This window comes from Elgaria multicarinata, chromosome 1 (assembly GCF_023053635.1).
Source record: "Elgaria multicarinata webbii isolate HBS135686 ecotype San Diego chromosome 1, rElgMul1.1.pri, whole genome shotgun sequence".
Classification (NCBI taxonomy): domain Eukaryota; kingdom Metazoa; phylum Chordata; class Lepidosauria; order Squamata; family Anguidae; genus Elgaria; species Elgaria multicarinata.
Window position 1 is genome coordinate 107,754,281 of NC_086171.1, and position 18,868 is coordinate 107,773,148.

General features: G+C 43.0%; 2 protein-coding genes across 3 annotated transcripts in view; both read right to left on the minus strand.

Annotated features, from left to right (window-relative positions):
- Positions 1 to 6,891, minus strand: part of EDEM3 (ER degradation enhancing alpha-mannosidase like protein 3) — a 50,223-nt gene extending 43,332 nt beyond the window's left edge. Inside the window, exon 1 of one of the 2 annotated variants that reach the window (XM_063134705.1) lies at positions 6,644 to 6,891. In XM_063134705.1, the coding sequence (XP_062990775.1) occupies positions 6,644 to 6,807 (164 nt within the window). In that variant the 5' untranslated portion in view covers positions 6,808 to 6,891. The remainder of the gene's footprint in view (positions 1 to 6,643) is intronic. The other variant, XM_063134712.1, reaches the window with a different exon arrangement.
- Positions 6,892 to 14,257: 7,366 nt separating this feature from the next.
- NIBAN1 (niban apoptosis regulator 1) overlaps positions 14,258 to 18,868 on the minus strand; it is a 78,571-nt gene continuing 73,960 nt past the window's right edge. The window contains exon 14 of the mRNA XM_063134724.1: positions 14,258 to 17,414. Within this exon, the coding sequence (XP_062990794.1) occupies positions 15,997 to 17,414 (1,418 nt within the window). The 3' untranslated portion in view covers positions 14,258 to 15,996. The remainder of the gene's footprint in view (positions 17,415 to 18,868) is intronic.

An 18,868-nucleotide genomic window follows, 5' to 3' on the forward strand; every position in this document is an offset into this window, starting at 1 on the left:
TGCTTCACTCCACATAAGCTTTCCCAGTCAGGGAAGCTCCACACACAGTGAAGCCAAGCTGTCTGAAGTAATGGTGACTCCACTGGCTCAGCTTCGCCCACCCTTCGCCCACCTCACTCTCCTCCACTATGAAAGCTATATTCAAACAAGCAAATGATACTCATTTCAGACCAATATACATATCACACTATAAAATACATGTTCCAAGAGAGGAAAGGAATTACATACTACACCTCATTCCAGCATGAGATATCTACACATCCAGTTCCAATGCTAATCTCATTTGCTTCCATTATGTAATGCTCATTCAGGTGTGCATTGCTATCTATACCTTTAAGTTAACAGTGGAAGATGGGCGTTTCTATCTATTCTTGCATGATACTCCCAAGCTCTGGTCAAAACTTTTGCTTCACTTGCTTTCAAAGAAGTTTCAAGTGGCTGCACATATGCGATGGCTCTGTTGTGTGCACAGAGGGTGAGGGTGGGGGCACAATCCTGATATGATCACGCACTGCAGAATATGCCTTTTTAACTAAGTTCAACACCAATTATCTAAAATGCAATAATGTGTTAACCATTTCCCCACAGATTCCTTAGCCATTAAATTTAAGACTTTAAAAAAACCTTCTAAATTTACGTAGTGGCCAACTGGAGTATAAAGCTTCAATATTAATAATGCACACATTATCAGAAATTATTGGTCTATTTAATGCAAGGGCAGGCAGACTTCAGCCTTTTCAGATCAGTTTTATATCCACCAACCATAGCCATGAGCAAAATAGTAGCACAGAGCAGACATAGAACAGGGTGCCTCTTAGCATGCTAGCCCAAGATTTTTTTTGCAAAATCAGAACTGAGCCTCATAGACATTTCATACAAAAATACACTTGGGCTTTTCTCACAAGCTTGTTTCAGCAGCCTAGGGTGTGTGTGTGTGTGTGTGTGTGTGTGTGTGTGTGTGTGTGTGTTTGGGGGGGCTCTTAGTTGTTGCTATTTTTCAACAACGGAGAGTCAAAAATCCTTGAGTGTTTACTGCAAATCATCAATAGATCTTCTGAATTCATCTTCTGATCACCATTTATTTACGGACAATTAATTTTATTATCATCCACTTAACTAACAAAAACTACAAATGATTGTATGTGCATGCAAGTAAGTATACATTATGGCTTACCGTGTTGTGTGAACCATGACAGAGCATGTTGTGTGAACCATTCCTAATCATGGTGGCTACATAACCATGGTTTAAACATGCTCACTAACCATTTACTGCAAAAGGTTAGCGGACTAACCATGGCTTAGCATGTTGTCTGAACAGGCCCACTGAGTTCAATGGGATTTAATTCCTAGTAGGTTTGCAAAGGATTATATCTTTAGGCTGCAATCCTATGTGCACTTACCTGGGAGCAAGTCTCACTGAAAAATGAATGATTTGCTCCCAAGTAAACATGCATAGAAGTGTTCTGCCCAACAATATTAGATGTTTCTAATCTTTGCCAGCAGGATGAACACAAATGTGTTTCCATACTAAACACCAACTTCACTGGTCAGAGTATTACAGCTAGCATAACGGCTAAGACACTGAGCTGTGGACCAGGAAATCCTTTATCCCTATAAAAAGAGCAATACATCATTAATTCATATTCCAAAATGTAGGTTTCATAAGAAGGTACGTACACCCTAAGCAATGTTTCTGAACTGTTTTCAGATCAATATTAATCAAAAATAGGATAATTTGGTCATTTTAGGACCACAGCAGAATAAATTTATGAAGTTATTCAAGAGATGAACCAGCTCCAACTGTTCCCACTTTCCATATCGGGACATCACAGAGAAAGACATCTTTCTCTGTGACGTTCCAGTATGGAAAGCGGGAACCAGCACTGCCAATCCGTGGGGAGGGGGGGAGAGACACAGTGCACAGAGAAGGATGCTGTCAGAAGACTTCTGACAGCATCTTTCGCCATCCTCTCCCTAGCCCCAAATGGCAAATGGAGGGTGGGATATGGGAGGATACACTTCTCCTGCACCCCACTCCCAGTTCATCGTTTGAGCATAGCAAATGGAGAGGGGACGCAGGAGGCCGTTTTCGTTTCGCGCAATGTCTTGGTGACTGGGGACAGTAGGAACTGTTGCTGTGATTTAGCGCCCCCTGCACTTTGTGGTGAACAAAAGCAGGGCGCAACAGGATGCTCTCATCAGAAGGGTATCTCCCAGTGTTTGCCATTACATGTCAAGCCACAGGAGACATCCTTCACATTCCCGCAATCCATTTGGATTTCAGCTCAAGGGGATAGAAGGAGCTCCTTCCATCCCCTCGAGTGGGGCAGGGGTAGGCAAAGGACAGGCACGTCCCTCCCTGGGACAACCAGGGACTGCATGTGCCTGTCCCAGGAAGTACATGGGGAGCTGCTGATCATGGAACCCCATCAAGGGACAGCACGATCAGAGGCTCCCAACACGCTTCCCAGGACGGGATTATTTCCCCTGACTATAGAGCCCTACTGGGCAAGAGCGGCAGAGTTTTCTACTGTTCTTGCCTCGCAACTCTGTAGGCATGTGAAATAGTCAATGGAGCCTGACGGACAACACAATAATCAACGGTTGTGCAAATAGTCAACTCTACACAGCATTGACTATTTGCTTGGGTTATTTCTTGGAAATAACCAACCACATCGTGGTTTCCCCCCTGACAGATGACACAATAGTCAAGGGTTGACTATTTAACCAACTGTTGACTATTTAATCAACTGCTGACTATTATGTCATCCGAACCCATTCCCAGAAACAAATATATTCCCAAATAGTGTCTCTTTTATGGCCTGTTGCTGCCATGATAAGCATTTCCCTTCTACAGTGGAGGATATATGCAGCAGAAGTTTCCTCAGGAGTCAGGATTGCATGTTCTGTTCACTTTTGATTTCATGTTCTATTCCCCTCCCCTATCTCTTGCATTTATACCTACACACCTTCTCCTTGTACAAACCTACTCCATCTCCCCAAATTCTCTACTCCTTGACGTTCTCTATCTTCGCACTTAGAGAGAGGCAGGGTCTTGAGAGAGCAGTGCAGAATATCTCCCATCTCCATAAACTGCTGTTAACATATCCACAGAATATTATTAGAAGATATAGAATTAGTATTCATGATGATATCTTTGACCTAAGCCCTTTATTTACTATTTTTTTTAGGAAAATTTCAAAACCTAATTTAAATTTTAAAAATCTACTCTAAATAAAAAATCTTAATTTTTTTTTTTTAAAATCATTGATTTTCATCAACCCTGGCTACAACTCAAAGCGTTCTCTAGCTATGGCTATCCTGGCAGTTGTACGACTTTTGTCCTGTCTAAAGATGCACTGGAGGCTGCAAGGGATCCTATGCAGACCAGGAAGAGCACGGAGGCGATCTTCCCCTCTGCATTCCCGCTAGATGGGCATTTGGGCATCCCTCCCCACTCCCACTGGCATGCCCCCTTACTGTCCTCTCCAAAGTCTCCTTTGCAGCCTTGCTGAGGCAGCCAACATGGCTCTCTCCACACTGCTTGCAAGGGGGCGGGCGAGGGAGCTAGGACTCTTGGGTCTGAGTTTGGAGCCCTTTCTCCGACCTCGGATTCAGGAATCTGCAGTACCCTATTGCCCCCCACCCGACTCTGTCTAGGGGCCATAGGATTGCTCTCTTAATGTGATTTAAATGATATTTTATGCAGGAATTTTTAAGGAATACTTTTAAAAATTTAAGGCCAATAGCATATACTTCCCTTACGTTGCCTAAATTTAAGGGGCGGGGGAACCAAAGGTACTGAAAACTGTTGATATGCAATTAATTTCAGCAACTGAAAGAAATGTGTTCCATATGCTGACAACCGCTCATCTATTTCAATTAAGTTTAACTCTCTTCCACTAATGTTGTAGGAGCATCTTCAGTTTTGTTATCACTATTTAATACTTCCCACTGTGACACATATATGTATTTCAATGACATATATGTATTCCCTTACATACTTGCTAAGTATATGGACGTGAAAACATTAAATACAACTTTAAAACTGCCAAGCTTGCCTAAAATTGTATTTGCAATTGGCATACATTCGTGGCCCATCCTATCTTGAAGACTGAAGGCACAGATCTATTTAAATCAATCATGAAAAATACCTATTAAGCAATGAGAAACAGGCCAAAAACTTCACTACCTCATTTTGGATTAGCCGACAAGCAGTATCATAAGCTCAGAAATTGCGTCTCATACTTGCAGAACAGTGATATCCACCTATGGGAACGTGACAAGGCAGCAAAGATTGCATCAAGGAAGTATGAATTTTCATCAAGTTACTGAAGAGGGTGGAGGGATTGTTAGCACACATATCCTCCAAGAATATGCACATCTATTTTCAACAAGTCATTCCAAGTTTCATAACATTACAGCTAAAGAGCTCCTCTGAATACATGGGCCAAAGTTTTACATAATAGCAACCATACTACTAGCAGGTGGATGGACACCTTGGTGGAAGTGAGAAATAGCCTCAAAATATGATCAGAACAATCTTAATCTTGCCTGGGATACCGAAATGGACCAAGGAAAGAGGACCACACTCTATCTACAAAATGCAACAGAATACTGAACAGCAAGGAGAATTCAGTTCTATGGCACAGTATCATCCGGGGAAACAAACTAATTACTTATTTTCTCTACTCTTTATTGGCCTCACAAGAATATGGTTCTTCTCTACTCCTTGAAATATGACCCTGGGAATGATTCAGGCATTCAATTTTCCTCCACAAGAGTGTTTTACGGAAGATATCTATTGATATACGGACATGAGAGGAAACAGAACTCTAATACTAGTTTGCCAGCTCAGCTCCTGCTCACTAAATTTTACCAAACAACTTCCAAGGATATACTGTTTTCCACCTCTACAGGAATACAAACCAACACCACCAGCAGGACTAATATTAATCCAAAAGATGCCTCAATTTTTGCTGTTTATGTAATCCAGTTGGGAGACTTACCAAAGGAGCAAGAACTGCATAATGAAAGGACCATAAAAGCACAGCCCAAATGCATAAAATTAACATGTACACAGATGTGCCTACTACTAATACAGATGGAGAGAGAGGAATCTTATGGTCCCTGGGCAAGCTTCTCAGGGACCATAGGATGGCTCAGAAAACCCCTCCCAGGTCAGAGACAGAGCTGAGATCTCAGAAGGGGGAGTCGGAGATCTGTCCCCAAACCCTTCCTCCTTGTAGCCAGCGTGGAGAGAACTGTACCAGCTGCCTCTCTGAGGTCAGAAAAGCAACCTCAGAGGAGGAAAGGGGGTAATTCCAGCAAATGGGGAGAGGACTGCAGAGGCCAGGATATGAGTTACTCTGAGACCCTTCCTCCTTCTCTCCCCCTCTGAATATGGATTGAAAAGCTCAGCTAGCGAAAATCAGGAAAAAGGATGACAGGGAGGTGAAGATTGCTTCCACTGCTCCTCCCACCCTGCCAGCGTCAGCTCGACAGCTCTTAGGTAATTCAAAAGCCTTCAAGTTTGGATGCTTTGAGCAGCAATGGCACAACAGACAGGATTGCACCCTATCTAAGGAGGCTTCTAGGAGTTGACAGGTTGTCCATTATGATTAACCCAAACAAACATGTGCAGCTCTCACCAGTGCTTAGTTTGTGCTCATGCTCATATGTCTAAAATATTAGGCAACTGCCACCTCTCCAAAACTTAGCTAAAGTAGCAAAAGTGTCACCACTTTTTAATAATCTAGACTTTTTATATTTGGAGAACTCAATGCACAAGTAAAAAAATTATACTAGGAAATTGTTCTCCCCCCAAATGAGTCCTTTGGCAAATGTGACAAATAACAAGGCACAGATTCTTCAGTTGTCACCTTCTTTGATTTAACTGTTACATCCCTGAGTTTCTAAGAACAACTCGTCTAGCCAACTGTACCAAGTAAGAACTGCCTCCAGGCAGTGAGACAGGGATAATTTATAAAATACAGTTGGGGGTGAAGGCTGGGTGAGTAGAATAAGATACATAATTATACTTGGGCAGAAAAAACTTTATAGGAGATCTTTATAGCTAGTCCCCTTGAGTGCCATTTTTTTGATAAAAGGGTATGGTATAAATCAAAAAAATAAATACCGCATTTCTTCGATTGTAAGACGCCATCGATTGTAAGACCCACACTAATTTCAGTACCACCAACAGAAAAAAATTCCTAAGACACACCGGGGATTCTAAGATTTTTAGAGATGTTTATATGGGGGGGGGGGGAGTGCATCTTAGAATCGAAGAAATAGGGTAATGAGTTTTGAAGGGTTATTTGTAAGGTTACTACATTCTCTATGAATATACACTGCCATATTTTGTGACCTCTTTTCCCGGTTCACACATCACTCATACCATTAAACCAGCAGCGACTAAACCCTTAACTTGAGCACCCTTCCCCTCCTGGCCCACTGATAGCATGAAGGGCCGGCGGCTTTCCAGTGTGTCACGTTCAGGGAAGGCAACCCCCCCCACCTCCTCCTCTGGCCGTGTGAGGGTGACCCTCTCCACGTTCAGCTATGGAATACGACAGGCGGGCGATGGGGAGACAAGGCCACCCCCTCCCATGCCGGTCTCCCTCTCCGCCCTCGCTCTTACCCGAGGCGACGCTTCTCCTCCCTGCGCATAGCCTGCACAGCCGGGGCTGCCGCCAACACCGAAGAAGCGGAGAGGAGGCCCAAGGCTAGCAGTTTCCAGCCAGGCCAGCGGCCCGCTGAGGAGTCGCCGCTCCTTCCCTCGCCACCAGCCACTGCTCCGCTCATGGCGGCAGCTGCCCCGCTAGGCCCGGCTCTGCCCCATCCCTCCGACAAGCACCGCCGCCACGACAAGAGAAGGGACCAGCCCTTCGCTCGCGCTCTCTCTTCCCCTCCTTTCTCTGGCGTAGCCAAGGAAACAACGATCCTGCCGCTAGGTTGCTTCCGGGTTTTCTTCCGGTCACGTGACTCAAACCGTGACCGGGAGCTAATGAGAACGCAGGAGCTGTGTCACCTGATCGGACGTTTCTCGCTCCCGGATGCAGCGATACGTGGAACCAACTGACAACCTCGCTCCTCGCACGCACGCCGGGACGTGGCTCCCACACACAGAGATAAGAAAAGGAGCAAGTCACCGATCTCCTTGTCGGGATATGGAATTTCCGGGTGCGCGTTGGATCTTTAAATGTCTCTCAGGGCACAAATGAGAGTTTTATTTATTTATTTTAGATTATTTTTATCCCGCACCTCAGCCAAAAGGCTCTCGGAGCGGCTTACAATTTATCAATAAAGAAGACAGTCCCTACCCTCAGGCTTACATTCTAAAAAAGACATGACACACAAGGAAAAGGGGATGGGTAGGGAAGAGGGAGAAAATAAAAAGTTTTGCGCATACAAACCAATTAAACCACGAGTCTTGCGGCGCCTTAAGACTTTTATTTTGGCATAAGCTGTTGTGGACTAGATTCCATCAGATACATGGATTTTTTTATCCTGACCTGCTCATCAGGATTCGGCAGGAAGGAACAACAACGAAGTATACATTTCTCTCTCTCTCTCTCTCTCTCTGTACTCTCATATGGCAAGCTATAAAGTCCAAGATGCAACGCTTTAAAGGATTTCCGTCCTATTGCCTAAAAATGCTGGGAGTTGTGGTTTCTGAAATACAAATACTCAAGTAGCCTTGGACGGGTTGCGAGCTACAAGTACTTGCAGGAAGAGATCGCTAGTAGAAACAGAACGAACAGCTAAACATTTTACTGCGTCTGATAAGATCATAGTTAAGAGTGTAATTCTAAACACTTTTAAACATTTTTTTTTAAAAAAAGTCGTACAACTCCTGGGAAATGTAGGACTTTTTTCCTATCTAAAAACATGCATAGGTTTGCCCACTTAATGACTGACTGTATTTATTTATTTATTATATTTTTATACCACCCAATAGCCAAAGCGCTCTGGGAGGTTCACAAAAATTAAAACCATAATAAAACAACCAACAGGTTAAAAGCACAAATGTACCGTCAAATAACTGTAACGGTTATTGGGAGATAAATGGTATGGGCACAGCTTATAATGGAAAGCTGGTGGTTGATTATATGTTATGCATGTATAATATATAATTAATCACTTTATGATTAGTTGTATTATTATTATATTTATTTGTATCCTATTTTTTGCCCAATGCTGGGCTTCAAGGTGGCCTTACAAAGTTTAAAACATAAATGGGGGGGGGGGACGACGACGACGACCCCATAACCGTTTAAAATATTAGGCTGACCATATGAAAAGGAGGACAGGGCTCCTGTATCTTTAAGTTGTATTGAAAAGGAAATTTCAGCAGGTGTCATTTGTATATATGGCGAACCTGTTGAAATTTCCTCTTCATCACCACAGTTAAAGCTGCAAGAGCTATAGCAGTGTGACCAGATTTAAAAGAGGGCAGGGCACCTGCAGCTTTAACTGCTGTGATGAAGAGGAAATTTCACCAGATTCCCCATATATACAAATGACACCTGCAGGAATTTCCTTTTCAATACAACTGTTAAAGGTACAGGAGCCCAGTCCTCCTTTTCATATGGTCACTCTAATTTAAAATACACAACAAAATTATAAGACATTAACATAGATGGAGGGCCAGATTATTCTCCAAAGGCCTGCTTGAATGAAAAAGTTTTAGCCTGCTTCCGAAAGCCCACCAAGGAGGGAGCCAGCCTAGCTTCCCCGGGAAGAGAGTTCCAGAGCACTGGAGCAGCCACCGAGAAGGCCCTCTCCCATGTTCCCACCAAGTGCGCCTGTGAAGATGGTGGGACTGAAAGAAGGGCTTCTCCAGAAGATCTCAAAGCACGGGCAGGCTTATAAGGGAGAATATCTTTCAGATAACCTGGACTCGAGCCATATAGGGCTTTATAGGTCATAACCAGCACTTTGAATTGTGCCCGGAAACAGACTGGAAGCCAGTGGAGTATGTATAGTTTAATTTATATATCTTTAATGATCCTTGTTTTTCTGTTTTCTTCTAATAACTCTTCCGTTGTACTAATATGTGGAAATAAACTGTTGTGATGTACCAATACGGACTGATGAAAAATTTGGGGTTTATAATAACAATAATAATAATAATAATAATAATAATAATAATAATAATAATAATAATAATTGTTACCTGCCTCTCCTAACGAATCTAGGTGGGGTACAACACAAATGCAAACGCCATAAAATACATATTTGGGTGGGCTAGTAGTTCACCTCCGGGTTCTTCTCACTCCCCTATAAAAAGGTTGTCTGATCTAGGGAAGTATGAAAAGCAGCAGATATTGAGAAAATGCATCTTATCTGCTCGGGTTCCCTTCCCTACATCATCACTAGAGAAAGTGGAGATGTTCTGAACAGTATTGGATTGGAAAGATCTGAATCGCAATCCTTGCTCAGCCATGAAGATCAAGTAGTCTTGGATGTCAGAATCTCTCGGCTAGCCGATGAAATAACCTCATGCACGGACAATTCTTTTTCAGAGGGTGGGAGGGAGTAATGGAAATTGTTGCCTCATAATACTCCTCCTCCCAATGATAGCAGTGGTTAAAGGTGCAATCCTATCCATGTGTAAGCAGAAGAAAAGTTCTGCAATTCCCAGCATATGCCCCACTCAGCATGGCTGGCTGGGGAATGCTGTAGGACTTTCCCCCTCCTAAACATGCATAGGATTGTGCCTTAACTGTATTACTGTAATATGCTTGGGGAATGGTGGAATTGAAGTTGTTGCCTTTTGCATCACCTGAAAATAATTTTTTGAAGATAACCCGTGAATACAAGGAAATGAGTGTTTTAGTTTGTCATGCAAAAGGGAGGGGGAATGGAATCAGTTCGAAATTACTATTGTTTAAACATATGTTGAAGTCCACATTAACAAATTCAAGGTGCTGCATTCTTCATCACATTAAATAATTATTAAAAGTCTATTAGACGTTTCCTATATGAAGAAATGATAAACAATTCCTAAGAATGACAGCTGAGCTTGGGAATGGTTCAGATGGTCAGAATAAGCTGGAAGCAAACACATCCTGTACCATTTGCATGGAGAATGTATTATGTGAATCTACCCATGGATTCAACCAGTGTCAAAGTAGCTATTTTTTACTACCATATTTCTTCGATTCTAAGATGCACTCCCTCCCCATATAAACATCTCTAAAAACGGAGTGCATCTTAGAATCGCGGGTCTGTTTATTATTCTTAGAATCAAAGCTTTTCTTCTGTTGGTGGTACTGAAATTAGTGTTTGTCTTGCAATCGATGGCGTCTTAGAATCGAAGAAATACGGTAATATAAAGATGTGGGGGAAGAAATATTGCAGCAATTGTGGAAACTGCTGCTATGGCAATTTGTAGATTGCTGAGATGGCAGCATTTGTACATTGTCCATGTCATCTGTGGTTTTCTCTTTCACAATTTCTGCTTTCAATATATTATTGGAATTTTCTCCTTCTCAACCTATAAACATAATTGGTTATTTTGTCTTGTTGACCAGCAACAATATTAATTATTAGAATTTATTATTAGAATGTGTTATGTCTGTAGGAGTTCCTGATGAAGACTATGGTCAAAATGGGGATATACCAGAGTTCCGTAGACTGATATGATTATGACCGATATGATTGTTTATAAATGCATATATTCACTTCTCTTATGTATACCATCAATTGTGATTCATTTGTCATATATTTTATATAATGATGGTTGATATGCTTATGACATTGATATGACTGTTATAAATGGTACACAGGCATTTGAAATATTCTCTTTATAATTTGACCATCAAGTGCTTTATTAATAAACCTTTTATACAATGATGCTGTTGGTCTACTGCAGTTCTGTAATAGGTTTCTTGCACCTTATATGTTTGTTTGGAGCAAGTGTTTGAGGCTCAGGTGGCCTCGGTGGCACGGAGTGCTTTCTACCAACTTCGGTTGGTGGCCCAGCTACGCCCCTATCTGGACAGGGATAACCTAGCTTCAGTTGTCCATACTCTGGTAACTTCCAAATTAGATTACTGCAATGCCCTCTACATGGGGCTGCCTTTGAAGATGGTCCGGAAGCTGCAGCTTGTGCAAAATGCGGCGGCCAGATTGATAGCTGGAACAGGGAGGTTTGAGCATGTAACACCGATTCTGGCCCGCTTGCATTGGCTGCCTATATGTTTCCGAGCCCAATTCAAGGTGCTGGTCTTAACCTATAAAGCCCTACATGGCTTGGGACCACAATACCTGATGGAACGCCTCTCCCGACATGAACCTAGCCGTACACTGCGCTCAACATCTAAGGTCCTCCTCCGAGTGCCTACTCCAAGGGAAGCTCGGAGGATGGCAACAAGGGAGAGGGCCTTTTCAGTGGTGGCCCCCCGACTGTGGAATGATCTCCCCGATGAGGCTCGCCTGGCGCCAACATTGTTATCTTTTCGGCGCCAGGTCAAGACTTTTCTCTTCTCCCAGGCATTTTTAACAGCTTTTTAACAGCATTTAACAACGTTAAGTTTGTTTTTAATGGACCCCACAATTGTTGTTTTTAAATGGATACTGTTGTTTTTATACTGTTTTTATGTGTGTGTGTGTGTGTGTGTTTTTAAATTGTATACTTTTAATGTTTACTATTTTTAAATGTTTTAAACCGCCCAGAGAGCTTCGGCTGTGGGGCGGTATATAAATGTAATTAAATAAATAAATAAATAAGTGTCTGTCGATTGGCCATTTCATCTGTTGTATTGTCAGTGTTATCAGAGACACATAACCAAAGATGGTTCCAGACATGGAAATGGTTTGACTGACTCCCTTCAAACTCTGAAAAGCATATACGGATACTTTCTGGGCAGCCTTCCCCAACCTGGTGCCCTCCAGATGTTTTGAATTTCAACTCCCATGAGTCTCAGCCAGCATAGCTATTGGTCAGGAATTCTGTGAGCTGTAGTCCAAAACATCTGGAGGGCACCAGATTGGAGGAGGCTGCTCTGAGATGTGAATCAAGTTCAATAAAGTTTAGTAGTTTTACTGCTTTTAAATTATATATCGTTTTAACTTGGTTTATGGTTTACTTTGTTTTTAGCTGTGTATATTTACTGTTTTATACTGTATGCTTTTAACTGTACGCTGCCTTAACACTTTAATTTTCATCCAGAAATATTAGGATTTTTGCAGCATGACAAATCTAGAAATCATGCAATATCAAGCATTCCTCATATTACCAAATCATCTTTCAAAGAAACACACAATGAGTTTATTATATTTTTATTTTGGCACAAGCATTTGAGAAAAGTTAAGCACATTACACTGTCTTCCATAATTTCAGTGCTCAAGCTGGTTAATCAGATAAAATATGTACACATAAAAGAATCCTAAATAATACCTGGAACATCCTGCCCCGGGAAAGCATTTATTTATATAAGCAGCTAGTGTATAATGGTTGTGTTTGCTTGACATTAAAAAAATAGGAGAAGAAACTTAAAACCTGATGTTTGTTAGTCAAACTCTAAACAAACCTCCAATGAAAAAAATACAGAAGAATAAAGGACTTTCCTTTTTAAGGCTGCAGTCCTAAACAGACTTCCTCAAAGCCTGGCTAAAAGCAATGGGACCTGTTTCCATGTCATATGATTAGGATTTAGTTGTGTGAAAACTCTTTGGAACTCTAGTTTGAGGAAACAGTGAAATCAGTACAATATATCACAAAAACATGGTGCTGCATTGCTGATGTATGGATTTTACCTCCTTCCTGTAATATAGTACAACCTTCATCTGGGGTTAGCAGTGTGACATCCCTGGATCCCTCCCTTGGCACCCACCAAGTTCCCCCTTGTCCCCAATATTTTTTTTTAAAAAAAAGATTTAAAAACCCTTTAACATTGTTTTAACATTGGAGGCAAGAAAACAACAGAGCTTCAACCACACTAGAGGCCTTCAAGAGGCAGCTGGACAACCATCTGTCAGGGATGCTTTCCTGCACTGAGCAGGGGGTTGGACTCGATGGCCTTGTAGGTACCTTCCAACTTTGCTATTCTATGATTCTATGAACCCCCATCCTCCTCCTTTCCCTGCTCAGAAAACCTCCGTGCCCAATGTGGACATCTTCCTCAACCTGGTGCCCTCCAAAGGTGTTGGTCTACAACTCCCATCATCCCTGACCACTGGCCATCTTGATGGGCTTATGAGTTGTAGTCCAAAATATCTTCTATCAGTTTTGGAGGACCCATAAGGTAGGGAGACTGACGAGGGCAGCAGGGGATGGCTAGGGAGAGTAGAAGAGGAAAGCTGGTGGGGAGCAACTGAGAACTGACCTTGGCAAGGTTTGCAGGAGGGATGTGGATGTGTTTGTGTGATGGATGCATGTGGCTTTAAATGCATGTGTACGTGTGTGTAAGAAGGAAAGTGAGTGTAGAAGTCTTCCAGAGGGGCTGGTGTGTGTGTGTGTGTGTGTGTGTGTGTGTGTGTGTGTGTGTGTGTGTGTGTCCAACTTGACAGCAGCAGGTTGGTCCCGGGAAGCCTCGGGCTCCCGCACTCACGGTTCTTTCTGGCATCTGCACCAGAAGGAGTGCAGAGTTGCCGTTGAGCACCGGGGAAGGGGGAGGAACGGGGCAGCAAGAGGCGAAGACAGGGCCGCGAACCGGCTCTCCTCCCTCTGACCTCCTTCTCGCCACCCTGTTCCTCCCCCCCTGGTTTTTTTATCTATAGATTGCATCTATAGCTAAAAAAGGGGTGTGGAAGGAACGAGCAGCAAGAGGGAGGTCAGTGGGTGGAGAGCCGGTTCGTGTCCATCTTCTTCCCCCTTACGCTGCCCCATTCCTCTTCCCCCGTTTTATTTTTTTCTATCTACAGATGCGATCCTTCGCATCTATAGATTAAAAAAACAGGGAGGGGGAGAGGAACCGGGCAGCCAGAAGGGAAGGAAGACAGGGACGCTAACCAGCTCTCCTCCCTCTGACCTCCCTCTCGCTGCCCGTTCCTTACACATAGACACACAGTTGTTTTTTTAAATCTATAGATGCGAAGGATCAGATCTATAGATAAGAAATAAAAAAAACGGGGTGGGAGAGGAACGGGGCAGCAAGAGGGAGGTCAGAGGAAGGGTCCCTCTCTTTCTCCCCCTCTGGCTGTCCTGTTCCTCCCCCCTTATTTTTTTAATCTATAGGTATGAAGGATCGCACCTATAGATAAAAAAAATTAAAAGGGAAGGAACGGGGCAGCCAGAGGGGGAAGAAGAGGAAGGCACGCACAGCGCCTGAACTGGCCCAGACAGGCCCTGTGTATGTGTGTGTTTTGTAGTTGAGGCAAAATTATTATATGCGGGTTGTCTGATTTTGGAAAGACACAACTGGGGAATTAAGTTTAGAAGAATTTATTTAGAGGTAATTTGAAAAAAGTGGCTTGCCTTTCTGTGAAATGAGTGTTGTGTTAGAGAAAATCCTGTGAGTTCAAAAGGAGCATGTTTGTGTTTGCCTTTCTATGAAATGGGTGTTTTGTAGCAGCAGTACTATCAGGGAATCAGGTATGGTCTATTAGATGTTATAGAAAGGAAGAAAGCACAGGCTACCATTTTCAGCAGTAGCCCTCTGTTTGTTTTAACTTGTCACTCCAGCCAGGTGCTCCACTTTTTGATTTTATACAGCAGTGTAGTCATTTTTCTGAAATCACAGGATGTTTGTGACTAGTTCACAAACACATAGATGTAAATAACCTACTAATATTAGTTCAGCACTGTAGCCCGTAGAGCAACTTGTGGCCCTCCAAATGCTTTGGCCTACAAATCTCATCAGTCCTAACCAGCACAGCCAATGGTGAGAGAAGATGGGCGTTGTCAGTCAAAATATCTGGATTTCCCAACGCTGCCTTTGAGTGCTGCCGCTGTGAATTCATAAGCCAGGGGAGAGGAAGGACTTTGAAACCCAAAGTTACAAGAGAAAATGTGCAGCCAGTATTCTACCCAATTGCTCATTAAGAAGTAAACCCTGATGCTGGCTGCCAGTTTCCTGATCAGGAAGTTCAAAGAATGATCTTATAGCCTGCGCTGCCCCCTTGTCTCTCACCATGACTAAAAGCATCAGAATAAACTGTACATTAAGGAATAAGCAAATACCCTTGGTTTGCATAATGTATATAAGTTTCTTGGTGTAGAACTTGGACTGCCTTGACACTGAAATTTCAACTACTGGATGTTGCTTCTTCTTAACATATAGATCTGGCTAAGTCACCTTGGAATGCAAGCTTCTGTAAACATTTGTTATTCCATTTGAAAAAAATAAGTATAAAGTGCTCTGCAAAAGGTGCAGAAAAATGGGACAGAGAAACCTGCTCCAACTATCCTGGCAGTATTAAATACAGCAACGACAACAACAAGAAAAAAGAGGAGGGGAATAAGTCCGCTCCATTGTCAAAATATCTGCCAAAGAAACAATTATCCAGCTAATCAATGGTCAAAACTATTTGCACAATTATGGTGCGCAAGATTCCTGTAAGCAAGTCACTTTACCCTTTCACTGAAGATTTCCCATCATTTTCTTCTAAGTATGCTTCATGCAATTTTTTATTCTCCCTTAACCATATTCAATTTTAGCAGTTCCTTCTAAATTTTAGAGTCTCATTGCCACTATCCTCATCCATATGAGTGGGTCATTGCAAATGGTCAACTCACTTTCAAGGAATTTCAAAGGTTTAAACAGAAGTTCTGCCATCTCATCATTGACAGGTAGCACAAGCTTTCACAACTTTGGTGATTGTAATAAATCTTTGGTGGGCAGCTTCCAAGCAGTGGGAATGAATGAGTGACCAGAAGGCGTAACCGACAGAATAAAGACAGGATTCATGTGATCAAAGGGCTGCAGATTCAAAATCTGTCAAATAGGATTTGTGAGTCTGAATAGATCTCTTCCTTCTAATTTTAAGGGGACTCTGACAATAACGACGACAGGGTTAAAGCTTTTGATTTCCGAGATAACCTATCTATTCCTCAGATTGTGACTCAGGAGGGTTGCCCTCCGCATGTTCCCTTCTGTCTGTTTCAACTTCTGTGGTACTTGCAGCATCTGAGCTTGGCAAGGACACATCTGCTTTCTTAGAATCATCCACTTGAGCAAAGGTGATAGTTGTGGAGTCTATGTTCACTGATGCCTCTAGATTGCTACCCTCACTTTCTTTCACATCTGGAGAAACTGGAAGATCAGCTGGTTCTATTGTCAAATTTGCAATATTCAAGATGGACTCTTGTGTTTTTGCAGAACAACCCGAGAAGGATTGAGCATTCACTTCCACCAGGACAGACTGAAGAAGGGAGAGTTCTGCTTCCTGTAAATCATCTTTAACATATTGCCCTGCTTGGGAATTGTCATCCATTAAGACAGATTGAAGGGAAGAAACCCCTTCTTCCCCGTGGCCAAGTTTTTCACTTTCAGCATGTTGGTCCACTTGTGACTTCTGATCCGGGAGGACAAAATTCAGAAGGGAGAGACCAACTTCGCACTGACCAGATTGTCCACTTTCAGCAGGTAGCTTTGTTTGGACCTGGTCACCAGTAATGCCACTCTCCGCATCATTATACCACATGCTTGTCTGTGTCTCCAACTCCACCCTTGAGGTTTGACCAAGATCCAGTTCTTCAGTCACTTCAGAAGGAGCTTCGTGAGTTATGTACTTTCCTTTCCCAGAGATGCTCATTACGCTTATATCATCTGCATTTACACTGGGTGATAAGGGCATTTTGGGAGGCTCCTGCATCTCAGAAGCTTGACATTCCTCTGCATTCCTTTTGTTCTCCTTATCCCTTTTTTCTGCACATTCCTGTAGCTCTAAAACTTTGTCTTTGTTCTCAGGTGGAACATTTACTGGCAATTCAATTGTCAGTGTCAGCAAATTTCTTATTTCATTCACGTCATCAAGAACTGGATGCTTTTCCTCTTCTACTGGTACTTTATTTTCTATTCTTGTGCTTCCATCAAAACTTATTTCTGCTACATGTGGAAGCTGAGGAGCTCTCTTTTCCTCTACGGAACCAAGTAGCGTAGAGGGTGATTCCTGATTGCCATCAAGATCTGAAATGATTCCCTCTTCCTTTGCTTTGGACCCCTCTTCCTTTGCTTCGGATGGAATACCAGATACAGCAGCAGAAATTCCTTCTTTATTGTCCAGCGTCTTCATAGCCTTGTGGAATTCCTCCTGAGTCCCTTTTTCTGCTGTGAACACCTCATTACTTTGAGTGTCAGCTTGCAACGCCTCTGTCACGTTGGTGGATAGCTTCCTAGCTGGGCTGGTTTGTGCTGCTTCTGAAGTAGTTTTCAGATCACTCAGACTGGACACACTTTCAGAAGGCAGGGTCATCTCCTCATAGAGGTTGTGTTTTTTCAAATGGGCAGCCTCTTTTATCACTACGAAGGAGAAAGACACACACACACACACATACACAAAAAGATTCAGCCATTGGAGTAAATTGTCCCTTTCCAAATGGATTCCTGCAAGGCTGTTGAATCTCCTTCAGCCTGAGGATTAATTCAGTTTTGGAGAAACTGTCAGTGGCCTCATTCCAGTGGTGGGCCTGGTTGCATGCAAAAGAGGATGAGGCCAAAATACCAAAAATACCAGTATATTTTAGCTTAAAACTCTTAGTGCCAGTAAGAATAGGCATTTCAAGCTTTTAGAATGGGGGTGGGTGGGAAGCCACAGCTGGGAAGCCATCAGACTGTCAGGGTAAAGTGAGAGGAGACTAGGGAAGGAGGCATGGTCATCTGGAGGGAAGTGTTTGGCCTGAGGTTCAATACTCCTGGATTACTGTTTTTATTACTGCTTTCATTGGGCTTCTGTTCCTGAATTCCATTCTTGACTCACATTCTGAACTTGGTGTAAGCATGGCTGAGCTCTTGAGGGAAAAGGGGGTGGGCAAGGACTTGACTGGGGTGGGAGGGGAGGGGAAAAGCTCTTACTGGACATTGAACAGAAGTGGTTTAAGGATGTGGCCTTGCAAAGCCCCTTGGATAGCTCCTCTTTAGAGTTCTGACTAGTTCCGACTGAAACCCAGAGCAAATTTACTGCCCCACTGACATCGGAGCCACCAGCCTCACAGTCTCCACCTCCACTACCTGAAGAGGTCACAGAGCTTTGAGGCTGTTTCCCTTGAACTGGTAGTCAAGGCAGAATGAAGTTTATATTCATATTTATATTCCCTCAGCTAAACTGGATACCTTAAGGCTCCCAAATATTTTGTGAAATTTCAGAATTTTAATGAGAGGGTGACAGGGGGAATGCAACCCTGTTAATTCTGCTCAATCTCTCATTGGCTTTTGATAACATTGTCTATGGTATCCTCCTGGATCAATTCTGTGGGATGGGCTTTGGAGGCACAGGGCCGATTTCAGAAAGTAACATTCGGTTACCATCCCTCAGCCCCTAGGCAATTCAGCTATGGGGTTCTGCAGGGTACCATCTTGTCCCCAATGTCATTTAACATCTATATGAAGCCACTGGGAGCAGTCATTAGGGGATCTGGAGCCAAATGCCATCAGTATGCTGATGACATGCAGCTTTATCTGCCTGTGATACCTGAATCAGGAGAGGCTGTACAAGTCCTGGACCAGCCTAGACTCAATAATGGGCTCGATAAGGGCCAATAAACTGAAGGTGAATCCTGGCAAGACAGAATCCCTGTGGGTGAGTCTGGGAGTTAAGCTCATTGCCTCTGAAAGATCAAGTTCGTAGTCTGGGGGTAATCCTAGATCTATCACTGTCACTGGAGGCTCAAGTGGCCGTAGCTGCTCGGATTGCCTTTTGCCAGCTTCGATCTCTCCTTGAAAGGGATAGCTTGGCCATGGTGGTACAGGCATTAGTA